Genomic DNA, 12,763 nt, shown 5'->3' on the forward strand with positions numbered 1-12,763 from the left:
TCTCCATTCTGTTAATGTCATACTCAGGCTTTGCTGGACTTTCCTTGAAGGCGTCTTGTGTCTCTGCCTTTGGTGTTCTGTAGGAGGTACATCAGGCTAGAAGAGCTGTTTTATTTGTGGCTGTGGAGGAAGCAAAAACAGTGGCTCTCCCTAGGGAATTCAGTTGGCAGTTGCTGCCTGTATGATCCCTGTGTGGAATTCATGGGTACCATAGACAGATTTGTCCACCTGAAGGGACTGGAGGTAATCTGGCCCTGCCTCTCAATGGAGCAACGCTGTTCTCTCCAGCGGTGCCCTCGGCCTCTACCTGGAAATGCCAAGTTCTGATCAGCTGCCTTGGGGATAGGTGGACATCAATTCTTAGTGTTACCTGAGATTTAGTAGAAATGTCTCCTTGCATCTTCTCTCTTGTCCAGGTTTTCCCTTCTGGAACCTTCCAAGTTGAGTCCTTCCTATGAAAGCCTTGCAGATATCTCATGAAACTAGGATGTCTGAGTCCCTCATTCAGTTCCTTCTACAAATCCTTGAGAGTGTGATAAGCCACAGGCCCTGACAAAGGATCAGAAGTGGTCTCCCCCTGGTTGGGGTTGGGGTAGAGTCCAGTCAGCAAAGAGGAGGGCTAAGCGGAAGCAAGCAAGCACTGGGCCTGAACTGGGGCATTAAAGGTGAGCTCTTTACAAGGAGGAATGGGAAGGGGCTGGCCACAAGGAAGAAGTGGCTGTGGCTGAAGGCGGGGCAGCAAGAGTTGAGGGCAGAGGCGGGGGGGCGGGGGGGGGGGCGGAAACCAGACCAGGTAGGTTATGCTGGGAAAACTTACTGCTACACACAGAACACTTCTGCCGTCAGCCGTGTGGGTTTTCCACACCAAGCAGTCCCATTCTTTATGGACAGGAGATGCCCTGCGATCTCACTGAGCTCTGCCATGTTGGTTACCTGGAGTGAGCTCAGACCCTGCAGGTTAGGGGCTCAGTCACAGCACTGATCCTGCTTCAGACACCAGTCACAAGTAGAGGGTCCCCAGGGTCCCCAAACTTCCATCTGACTTGGCTACAAATCAGAGGTTCTTACGACCCCCCCTCAGCTTTGATAATTTGCTATCTGTCTCACACAACCCAGGGAAGCAGTTTACTGACTGTTACCGATTTGTTGCAGACAACATATTAACGGATCCAAAGGAACAGCCAGATAAAGAGAGACATGGGGTGTGGTCCAGAAGGGTCCCCAGCACAGGAGCTTCTGGCCCTAGGGAGTCACGCAGGCATGTGGAAGTGGCCTTGTTCACCAACCCGGAAGCTCTCCAAGCCCCTTTGGTTAGAGTTTTTATGGAGGCTTCGTTAGATGGGCACGATTGATTAAATCATTGACCATTGGTGATTAGCCCGACCTCTGACCCCCCTCCCCTCCCCAGAGGTCAGGGGCCAGGGCTGAAAGTTCCAACCCTCTAATCACATGGTTGGTTCTCCCTGCAAGCAACCCCCATCCTTAGGGGCTTTCCAAAGTCACCTCCTTAACCTCCCTCAAGTGTGGTTGAAAGGGGCTTGTTATGAATAACCATAGATGCTCTTGTCACCTTTGTTACTCCAGAGCTGTTTCAGGAGCTGGCGATAAAACCTAAATATTACAACAAAAGGTGCTCCTATGGCTCTTCCCACTTGGGAAAGTACAACGATTTTAGGATCTCTGGCCAGAAGCCAAGGATGGAGACCAAAGTATGTATTTATTATATCACCATATCACACAGGACAACTAGGGCCTTCACTCTGACTGTAGATGACCCGTGAGGGTCCTGAGCAGGAGAGTAACATGGTCTCCTGTATTTTGCAGGGAGGTCCTGTCTGGCCTCTGTGCTGGAGGGAGAAAGTGGAAGAGTTGAGTCGGAGGCTGTGGTGTGGTCTAGAGATGGTGGGAGTCTGGACGCGGGGGTTGGGGGAAAGTGGACATATTTTAGATGTACTCTGCAGGTAGATTAGACAAGATTTAGTGACAAGAAGTGGGAGAAAAAAGAATCACTGGATGATGACCAGGTTTCTGGCTTGAGAGACAGGTTGGTGTTTAGAGGGGAACCAGGAGCTTCATCTGAGTCATGTTGGCTAGAAATTCCCTTCTGACATCCAAGTAGAAACGGGAACTTTGCAGGCGGGGTTGAGTCTGGACAGCTGAGCAGAGGTTTGGGCGTGAGCGTATCATCTGACAGCTGTCACCGTGGGCTGGGTGTACTCACTCAGCAGAGTACACCGAGAGGAGTGGTGGCTGAAGGAGAAGAGTGCCCATCGTTTGAACCAGCAGAGGACAATTGGGTGTGGGCCAAAGGTGGGAGGAAAATTAGGGGAGGGGGCGTTTATGGAAGCCCCGAGAAGAAAAAGTTTCAGGAAGGTTGAGGACGGTTGGGGCCAATGCAGCTGACAGATCAGGTGAAATGACACACCTGTCCACAGTACCGTCTCTCACTGAATATAAGATGCCATCCATTATTACAATCACCATTATTTTATGTGCTGCTAAGACAAAAATGCTAAGACTTAGGATGACTAGATGCCATCAGCCATAAGACACCCCAGTTTAGAGATGTTGGAAAATTGTTTCAATAGTGCATGTTGAAATATGGTATTTGCGGTAACGGGGAGGTTAGTAGTGACCTTGATGAGCAGTGTCAGCGCAATGTGAGTGCAGTCAAGGGGAGGGAGGTACGGAAATAGACGCTGGGTATGTAGAAAAGTCTTGAGAAGTTTGGTTCTGAGAGAGAGCAGGGAAATGGGACAGCTGGCAAGGTGGGGAGGTTCCAGGGAAGGCTTTTCCTTTGGTATTAGGATTGGACAATTAAAGTTTTTACTCATGCAATAAGAGTTTATTTATGGACTAATCTGGAAGATAATTGTGAATGAAAAAATAAGTTCCCCAAAGATATGATATCATATACATAAAACTTTAAAATATACTGATACTACCTACTGTTTATGTGTATGTATGTTATAAAGATAGTATAAAATGTATGCCTGTATATTCTAGTGTTTTTTAATTTAAAAAGTGTTTATTGAGATATAATTTACATACCATATGATTTTAAATGTACAATTCAATGATTTTAGCATATTCTGAGTTGTGCAACCATCATCACAATCAATCCAGGAACATATTCATCACCCCCCCCAAAAAACCCATACCCCTTAACAGTCACTCCTCTTCCTTCCTCTGCCCTCAGAAACCACAAAGCTTCTCTCTATCTCTATAGATTCACCTAGTCTGGACATTTCAGATAAATGGGCTCGTACAATATGTGGTGTTTTGTGATGGCCTTCTTAGCATATTTTTGAAGCTTCATCTGTATTGTAGCATGTGTCAGTCCCTCGCTTCTTTTTATTGTTTAATAACATTCCATCGTGTGGATATGTAACATTTTATTTATCCACTCATCAGTTGATGAGCATTTAGGCTATTTCCACCTTTTGACTATTATGAATAACGCTGCTGTAAACATTATTGTAATGGGTCTTTGTGTGAACATGTTTTCTGTTCTCTTGGATAGGTACCTAGGAGTGGAATTGCTGGGTCATACGGCAACTTCTGTTGAATCGTTTGAGAAACCACCATTTTCCAAAGCAGCTGCTCCATGTTGCATTCCCCTTACGAGTGCATGAGGGTTCTGATTTCTCCACCTCCTATGGAACACGTTATCTTTCTTTTTTATTTTAACCATCTTAGTGCCTGTGAAGTGGTGTCTCCTTGTAATTTTGATTTGCATTTCCCTGATTGCTAATGAGGTTAAGCATCTTTTCATGTGCTTATTCTCCATTTGTATATCTTCTTTGGAGAAATGTCTATTCAGATTTTTGCCCATTTTTTTAAATTGGGTTGTCTTCTTATTATTGAGTTATAAGAGTTCTGTGTATATTCTAGACATGAGTCCTTTATCAGATTTATGATTTCCAAATATTTTTTCCATTCTGTGGGTTGTCTTCCCTTCCTTGATGGTATCTTCTGAAGCACAAAAGGTTTTAATTTTCTTGATCTCTAATTTATATATCTTTTGTTTTGTTGCTTGTGTTTTTGGTATCATCTCAGAAACCATTGCCTAATCCAAGATCATGAAGATATACTTTTATGTTTTTTTCTAACAGTTTTATAGTTTTAGCTCTTCCATTTAGGTCTTTGATCCATTTGTAGTTAATTTTTGTATATAGTGTGAGGTAGAGGTCCAAATTCCCTCTTTTGCATATGGCTATCTAGTTGTTCCAGCAGCATTTGTTGAAGTCTGTTCTTCCTCTGCTGAATTCCCTTGGCACTCTTGTCAAAAATCAATTGACCATAAATGTGAAGGTTTATTTCTGAACTCTTAATTTTACTCCAAGGATATGTCTATCTTTGTGCCAGTGCCAAATTTGCTTTTCTTTCTCAAGATTGTTTCAGCTATTCTGGATGCCTTGAATTTCCATCTGAATTTTAGAATCAGCTGGTCAGTTTCTGCAAAGAAGCCAGCAGGAATGATGATGAAGATTGTGTTGAATCTGTAGATCAGTTTGGGGACTACTGCTTTAACAATCTTAAGTCTTCTGCTCTGTGGAAATGGAATGTCTTTCCACTTATTGAGCTCTTCCTTAAGGTCTTTCAACAATGTTTGTAGTTTTCACAGTAAGCTTGATACTTTTTTTATTAGATTTATTCCTAAGTATTTTATACTTCTTGATGGTGTTGTAAATGGAATTGTTTTCTTAATTTCATTGCAATTTCTATCAGTTTCCTGTTACTGCCTTAACAAGTTACTACAAATTTAGTGACTTAAAATAACACAGATTTATTCTCTTACAGTTTTGGAGGTCCGAATTCTGAAATGGGTCTCACTGGGCTAAAATCAAGGTGTCATGAGGGCTGCCTTCCTCCTGGAGGCTCCAGGGGAAAGTTTATTGCCTCGCCTTTTCCAGTTTCTAGAGGTCACCTGCATTCCTTGGCTCATGGTTCCCTCCTCCATCTTCAGAGCCAGCAACTGCGTCACTCTGAGCTCTGCTTCCATAGTCACAGCTCCTTGCACTCTGACCCCACTTCCTCCCTCTTTCAGTTGTAAGGACCCTTGTGATCACATTGGGCCCACCTGGATCCAGGAGTCTCTCCCATCTCATATCCTTCACTTAATCACATTTGCAAAGTCCCTTTTGTCACATGAGGTAACGTATTCACAGGTTCTGGAGATTTGGGTAGCCATCTCTTTGGGAGGCCAAGATTCTGTCTACCACAGAAGTGCACAGAAATACATTTGATTTTTGTATATTGATCATGTATCCTGCAACCTTGGTGAACTCATTAATTAGTTCTAAAAGATTTTTAGTGGATGAAGCCTCAGGATTTTCTACATACAAGATCGTGTCATCTATGAATGGAGACAGTTTTACTTTCTCCTTTCCAATCTGAATGCCTTTTATTTCATTTTCTCACCTAATTGGCTAGGACCTCTAGTACAATATTAAATAGAAGTGGCAAGAGTGGACATCCTTATCTTGTTCCTAATCTTGGGAGAAAGCTTTCAGCGTTTCACCATTAAGCATGATGTTAGCTGTGGGGTTTTTGTAGATGCTCTTTATCAGATTGAGGAAGTTTCCCTTCTATTCCTAGAATAGTTTCTTAAGTGTTTTCATCACAAAGAGGTGTTGAATTGTGTCAAATGATTTTCTCTGCAACTATTAGGTGACCATGTGGGTTTTGGCCTTTATTCTATTGATATGAGGTATGACCTTGATTTTCAGATATTAAATTAATGTTACATTCCTGGGATAAATCTCACTTGGTCATGGTGTAAAATTCTGTTTATATGTTGCTGGATTTGGTTTGCTAGTACTTTGTTGAGCACTTTTGCATGTGTATTCACAAGAGATATTGGTCTCTAGTGTTTTTTTTTCCTTACAACATCTGTGTCTGGTTTTGGGATTAGGGTAACGTTGGCCTCATATAATGAGTTGGGAAGTGTTCCCTGCTCTTCTATTTTTTGAAAGAATTTGTGAAGAATTTGCTATTGGTTCTTCTTTAAATGTTTGGTGTTCATTTTTATATAGTTGTATATCTCAATCATTTTCTTTTTGACTTTTGTGTTTGGTTAATATATTTCCTATGTTACTTCCCATTATTTAAAATAGCTTTTTAAAATTATTACATTTAGGGGCCAGCCCCGTGGCCAAGTGGTTAAGTTCGCATACTCCACTTCGGCGGCCCAGGGTTTCGTCGGTTTGGATCCTGGGCACAGACATGGCACCGCTCATTAGGCCACGCTGAGGCACGTCCCACATGCCACAACTAGAAGGACCCACAACTAAAATATACAATTATGTACTGGGGGGCTTTGGGGAGAAAAAGCAGAAAAAATAAAAAGACTGGCAACAGTTGTTAGCTCAGGTGCCAATCTTAAAAAAATAAATAAAATAATTACATTTAGTTCTTCAGTCTAACTGGTATGATGATGTGAAGTATGGATCTCAATGTATATTTTCAAAAATAATTGACACAACACCATTTATTGAGTGAGGCTCCATTCCTAACTACTCTGAAAAGCTTCCTTTATAATCAATTTCATGTACACAGGGGTATGTTTCTGACCTCTCTTTTATTTCATTGATTTATGCATCTATTCCAGGTTCAATACCACATTATTTTAATTTCTACATTTTATAGTGTGTTTTGATAAAAATTTCCTTGGCTCTTCTCGAACATTTTCTCTTCTAGATGAATTTTTAAATCATCTTGTCAAATTCCATAAAACATTCTATTAGGAATTTTTGTTGGCATTGCCTTGAATTTATTGATTCAGTTTGGAAGAATCAACATTTTTACAGTATTGAATCTTTCTATCCAAGGATAAGATATATTTTCCCCCTTATTTTGGCGTCATATGAAACTTTAGAGTTTTCTTCATTTAGATCTTATACGTCTAGTTTGGTTTATTCCTGGCTTTAACAGTTTCTGTTGTGAATGGGATCTTTTCTAATTGGCTATTGATGATACATGGAAAAGTTATTGGTTTCTGTATGTTATCTTTCATCCAGCAATCTTGCTAAACTCAGTTTTTAGTTAGGCTGTCCATTGATTGTCTTGAATTTTCTAGGTACCCTTGCAAATAGTTTTACCAAATTTTCCCCAATATTTTAAATCCATTTCCTTTATCATGCCTCATTGCATTGTCTCTTAAAGAATATTCAACATGTGTGGGGTAATAATTATTCTTTTCATGGTCCTCACTTAGGTGGGAATGCTTCTGACGTTTCTTCATTAAGTACGATGATTGCTGTAGGTTTCTGGGAGATATTCTTTATTGAATGAAGGAAGTTTCCTTCTATTTCTTGTTTGCTTCTAATGTTTTTGTTACTTTTCATAGGAGTAGATGCTAAGTTTCATTGCATACCCTTTTTGGGGAGCATCTACTGAGAAAGATTTTTTTTATTAACTCTCTTAATGAAGAGAACTAAATAGTGGTTTTTTCTAATACTCAACCAATCTTGCATCCCTAGGATAAGCCCTCCTTTGTCACGATCTATTAATATTTTTACTGTATTGCTGCACTCAACCTGCTCAGATTTTCCTTTTTCTTTTTTTTAAATATGTTTTACTTTTCCTTTTTCTCCCCAAAGCCCCCTGGTACACAGCTGTATATTTTCAGTTGTGGATCCTTCTAGTTGTGGCATGTGGGACGCCACCTCAGCATGGCTTGATGCGCGGTGCCGTGTCTGCGCCCAGGATCGGAACCGGCAAAACCCTGGGCCGCCAAAGCGGAGCGTGTGAACTTAACCACTCGGCCACGGGGCGGCCCCTCATGTTTTCTTTGTGAAAGTTGCATCTGTGTTCAGTAAGATTGACTTAGGGTTGTTTCTATTTGTATTGTTCTTAGTCGTTTTGGTCTCAGGGTTATAATAGCTTATATGATGGATTGGGGAGCTTTCTAACGCTGCTCTGGAAGAGTGTTGATTTTGAAGGCTTGATAGAATACACTCCTTCCAAATGGACCTTATGTCTTCTTAAGGGTAGATGTCTGCTGTCTTTTTATTTCCCCCATTATGTGTTTGTTTAGCTGCTTTACTACTTGAATCAATTCCAGTAATTTGTGTTTTCCTTAAAAGTATTCATTTCAATTAGATTTTAATTTTCTTGATAAATTATATGCCAAGTTTTGCTTATAATTTAAAATTTTTCTTATTTGTAGTTTTGTTTCCTTTTTCATTCCTAATGGGATGTACTTAAGTCTTCTCTTTTTTATCTTGATACTAAAGTTCTGACTGCTTTATTCATCTTTTCAAATAACAGGCTTTCAGCAATGAGTTCTACTGGGTTTTGTTGTTAACAACTAGAAATGTATTGATTTGTGTGTGTGTGTGCGCGTTTGTGTGTGGTTTAAAGCTTCTTAAATTGAATGCTTCATTCATTTACTTTTAATCTGTCTTTTTTCCCTGAGAAATGGTTTTGCGGTTATAAAATCTCCTCTGTGCACTGTTGGCTGCGTCCCACAGATTTTGATATGCACTGTTTTCACATTGTCATTAATTTCTGAATAGGCTAAAATTTATATTGTGATTTACTCTTTAACCCAAGTGCTACTTAGAAGGGCATGCATTTGGGGCTGTGGTTTTATCCATCAATTAGATCTCATTTGCCTTTCATCTTTCAAGTGATTCTTCATCATTTTAGGCCCACCAATTGATCCCATCTTGTTTTCCAGGGCTGTTTTGGACTTACGTGTGTGTATGTATCTTTCCTATTATTTCCAGGAGTCAAGAGCAGGAGGGGAAAGCAGGCACATGGGTGCAGTGTACCAGCAGCAAGATCTCATCTCCCTCAGTTGTTTTTTTTTTTAAGGTGAGAGATTCTGGATCATGTTTGTATCTAATGAGAAGGATCCAGAAGAGAGAGAGACTGACACTGTCAGAAAACAGATACCCTAAAATGAAAGTCCTTGAAAAGGAGACAAATAATGCGATGATGAGCCTGAGTGGAGGCAAATGGCCCATGATAAAGAAGGGACGCCTCCTTCATGGTAAGAAAAGAAAGAAGGAAACTGATGGTGGGTCTACATGCACCCTCATTTTCTCTTTTCCAAACCAGACAGTCTCAGCTTTAACAGTTGTTTTTCATAACTTCTTCGTGGATTTTTCCTCTGTTACTTGGGCCTTCCTAAAAAAAAAGGTTACTCTAAAAACATAACGTTGATGAAGTTGAAACAGTTCAGAATAGCAGGACTATTAACTTCCTTGTTCTGGACACTGTGCTCATTTTCAGTCCAAAACTGCTTTACACTTAGTAGCCATTGCCTGTCTGTGGGCTTTGTGTGTGAACTGTTGTGAGCTAGGTCTCCTCTAATTTGTACTTTCACATAGAACAGCACGGGGAAACACAGTCAGCAAGACTCAGTTCAGTTATCCTCCGAGTCCTATTAGTTCTGTCTCTGGAGAGTTTTCTCAAATCAGCTCTGCCAGCCCTCGGTCCGACTTTCATCCCCTGCTGCCAGGGCTGCTGCTGTGACCTCCCTGCTGGCCGCTTTGCTCTTTCTCTCATTTCTGGTCCTTCCTCCCTGTTGCCCTCAGAACTGTCTGTCGACATATACAGACCTAATCATGCCATGATTCCTACACAAGAAATGAATTTCTTGAGGATGAAGTCCAAACTTCTCAACATTCAAGATCCTTTATGACCAGGTCCTCACCTCCATTTCTAGAACCCATCATGTCCATTGAATAAAATGGGCCATGGAGTTTAAATTGACCACAGGCTAAATGAAATGATGTAGTTCCGTGAATTAAATAAGGATATCTTTACCTAAAAAGTCTAATTCTATGGTACTGATTTCATTATGTTCTTAGACTAGTCACTTCTTCCTTGTGTTTCATTTCCTCATTTATAATATAAGGGCTTGTGACTTTGTGCAGATTAACCAATAATTCATTAAGGTATTTAGCTAGTAAGTCATCTCTCTTTCTAAACTTGTCTTCTGCCCCCATCCTAATCATGAAACTCATCATCCCCCTAAACATGCCATGCCATGTACAATCATACTGTGCTACATTTTGCTCATATTCTTTCCTTTGCCTGGGATCCATTTCTGCCCTATCCCCCTCACCCAGCTCCTATTTCTCCTAAGTAATTAGCCCTGGAGAGCCCTTTGAGATCATATACAATGTTTAATACTATACTCCTGGGCAGAGGGGTGAGGATATCATTTGAAAAAGCAGATTCAATATAATAATTCATTTTAAAGACGTGCTTTCCAAATATACTATATATAAAGTAAAATTCCACAAAATTATGACTGCTGGAGATGTTTAAATGGCAGTAATTCCAAAAAGGTCGGGACTTCTCTCTGTTCCTTAAAGAAGCTGAGCTCCTTTCTAATTCAGGGATTACTGTTGTGCCTTTCTCTCTGCAACTGGACGGTCTTTCCCCAATAACCTCCTCCCTAACACCCATTCTTCCTTCTAGATGCCAGGTTAAATGCTGCTTCTTCAGGAAGGCAAGTGTAAAGCTTCCCTTCTCTATGGTCTCATAGCCCCTTACACTTAGCCGACCTCTGACAATCGTAATTACGTGAGTATGTGCACATTGGGTTGGTTTTCTTTGAGTCGTTCTTCACTGGACTAGACTTTGAGGACGGAGGTTGTGCCTGTTTTGTTCACTACCATGGTGCTTGGCACATGGATGAACTTTAGTTGACAAAAGGGACAAACCACTTAACAAGAGTTAAGAACCATGGCCCTAATAACCCAAAGTGCTCGTTTAACTGACGAGGCAACCGGAGCCAAGAGGTGAAAAGACATTCGCTCAAAGTCTCAGAGGCAATCTGAAGTAGAGACGGGCACCGGACTGCCGGCCTCTGAGTCCGCTTCTTTGCTCCCTCATGGCCCAGGCCTTCGCCAAGTCCTCTAACCTTGCCCTTCAGGCTGCGCCGCTCAAGCGCCCCTACGGAGCCTCTCCCGACCCCACTCCTCCCGGAGGCCCGGTTCAGCCCCTTGATGGACGGCTAGCGACGCCCTTTTCGGCGTCCTCTGTCCTGTCATCAGCCTCACAGGATGCAGGTGACCACTCTCTGCCTTTTGGACACGCGGGCAATGCTTCCAGCGCATGGGTGACTGGGTGGCGCCGGCGCTCTCCTCTGTCGCCGTGCCCCGGGCAGGTGGCCACGGTCCGCAGGTGAGAGGTGCGAGGCGCGAGGCGCGACGCGCGAGGTACAAGGCGCGAGGCCCCGACCTGCACTGGTCTCGGCCGCGGCCCCGCCCCCTCCGGGCCCCCGCGGCGCTGATTGGCCGGCGGGGCGCGGGGGCTGTGGCGGAGGGGCGTTTGCCCGCGCGCCCGCCTCGACTCCGCGGGGGCGCGCCCGTGGCACGCGGCCGGGCGGGGCCGGGGCGAGTGACGGCCGCACGGGCCAATGGGGAGGCCGCGCGCCGCCGCCGCCGCCCGCGCGGCCCCTGACGCCGGCCAAGGCGCCGCGCGCTGCGGCTGCGGGCGGCGACGGCTGCACCATGGGCCGGCTGTTGCGGGCCGCCCTGCTGCCGCCGCTGCTGCCGCCGCTGCTGCTGCTGCTGCTGCTGCTGGCCGGGGGTGAGTGCGGCCGCGCGGGCGGCGGGGGGCCGCGGCGGGGGCGGGCCGCGGCGCTGGACAGCTCCCGGCGCCAACAAAGGGGTCGGCGCGCTGCGCGGGAGCGCGGTCGGGCTGGGCGGCCGCGCGCCCCCACGCGCGCGCTCACGGGGCCTGGGGGCGTGGGGCGCCGCTTGTGCCTCGGTGTGAGCGGTCCCCGGCGCGGGGGCGTGCGTGTGAGCGCGACACACACACCCTGGAGAGTGAGCCCGGAGCATGGCCGTGGCGCCTGCACAACGCTCCTGGGGCTCTGCACGGGGGGCATCGGGGAGGGCAGGAGCGCGGGTGGGAGAGGGACCGACCTGCCCGCCAGCCTCCGTGACAGCACGCAGGGCTGGGGACACAGCTTTTAAAGGTCCCGTGGGGCCACTACGTGAGCGTGGGGCGTCTGCGGCTGCCAGGGGCAAACTGCCAGGGAGCGTCTACACACGGCTGCGGCGGCAGTGGGGGTGTGTTTACGTGTGTGGGGTGCTGCTGGACAGGAGGGGGGTGTGTGTCATTGTGAGTGCGTGTACTAGACTGTGCTGGGCAACTTTATTAGGAGCTGACAAAAAAGAGGTTTGATGGCAACCAAAAGGTCTCTGTGACAGTGACACTGCTGGATAGCTCCTGCCCAGCCGACATGCAGGGATGTGTGTGAGAGACCCTCTGAGATGTGGTTTCCATTCTGCAGCGACACAAGGGCATTGCGATGTGTGTGGATGATGACAGGTTGTGGGGTGGGGAGCATTGTGAAATGGATATGCTTGTGAGAAGAAAGAGACAGACCTGCCGAACAGCTGCCGAGTGGCAGACACAGGATTTAGGTGTGTACGTGGGGGCTGGCGCGAGGTCTGTGACAGCCTGTGAGAGAGGCCACCACCGCAGAATGGGGGTAGGGAGAAGGGCCATTTGCAAGGGTCAAATGAGGACATGACTAAACAGCTTCTTCAGGCGGCCGACACAGTGGAGGAGAGAGGAAGACATGAGTACGTGTGTTAAGGTGTGATTAATGTTGGTGGAGAGGAGTACTGGGACGAGTGTGTGTGTGTGCATGTATACATGTGGGCACATCAGATAACCTTAAGTGACTCTATTTCCAGGGGACACCCAGGAGGATGACGTGTGTGCGTGTGTATGTAGGAGTGTGCATGGGACACTGGCTACCAGGCACTTCCCAGGTGGTTAACCC

General features: G+C 45.0%; 1 protein-coding gene across 2 annotated transcripts in view; it reads left to right on the forward strand.

Moving 5' to 3' along the window:
• Positions 1 to 11,391: 11,391 nt before the first annotated feature.
• PODXL2 (podocalyxin like 2) overlaps positions 11,392 to 12,763 on the forward strand; it is a 40,365-nt gene continuing 38,993 nt past the window's right edge. For both annotated transcript variants that reach the window (XM_070574549.1, XM_070574550.1), the window contains exon 1: positions 11,392 to 11,556. In XM_070574549.1, the coding sequence (XP_070430650.1) occupies positions 11,478 to 11,556 (79 nt within the window). In that variant the 5' untranslated portion in view covers positions 11,392 to 11,477. The remainder of the gene's footprint in view (positions 11,557 to 12,763) is intronic.

This window comes from Equus przewalskii, chromosome 15, assembly GCF_037783145.1.
Source record: "Equus przewalskii isolate Varuska chromosome 15, EquPr2, whole genome shotgun sequence".
NCBI classification, from domain to species: Eukaryota; Metazoa; Chordata; class Mammalia; order Perissodactyla; family Equidae; genus Equus; species Equus przewalskii.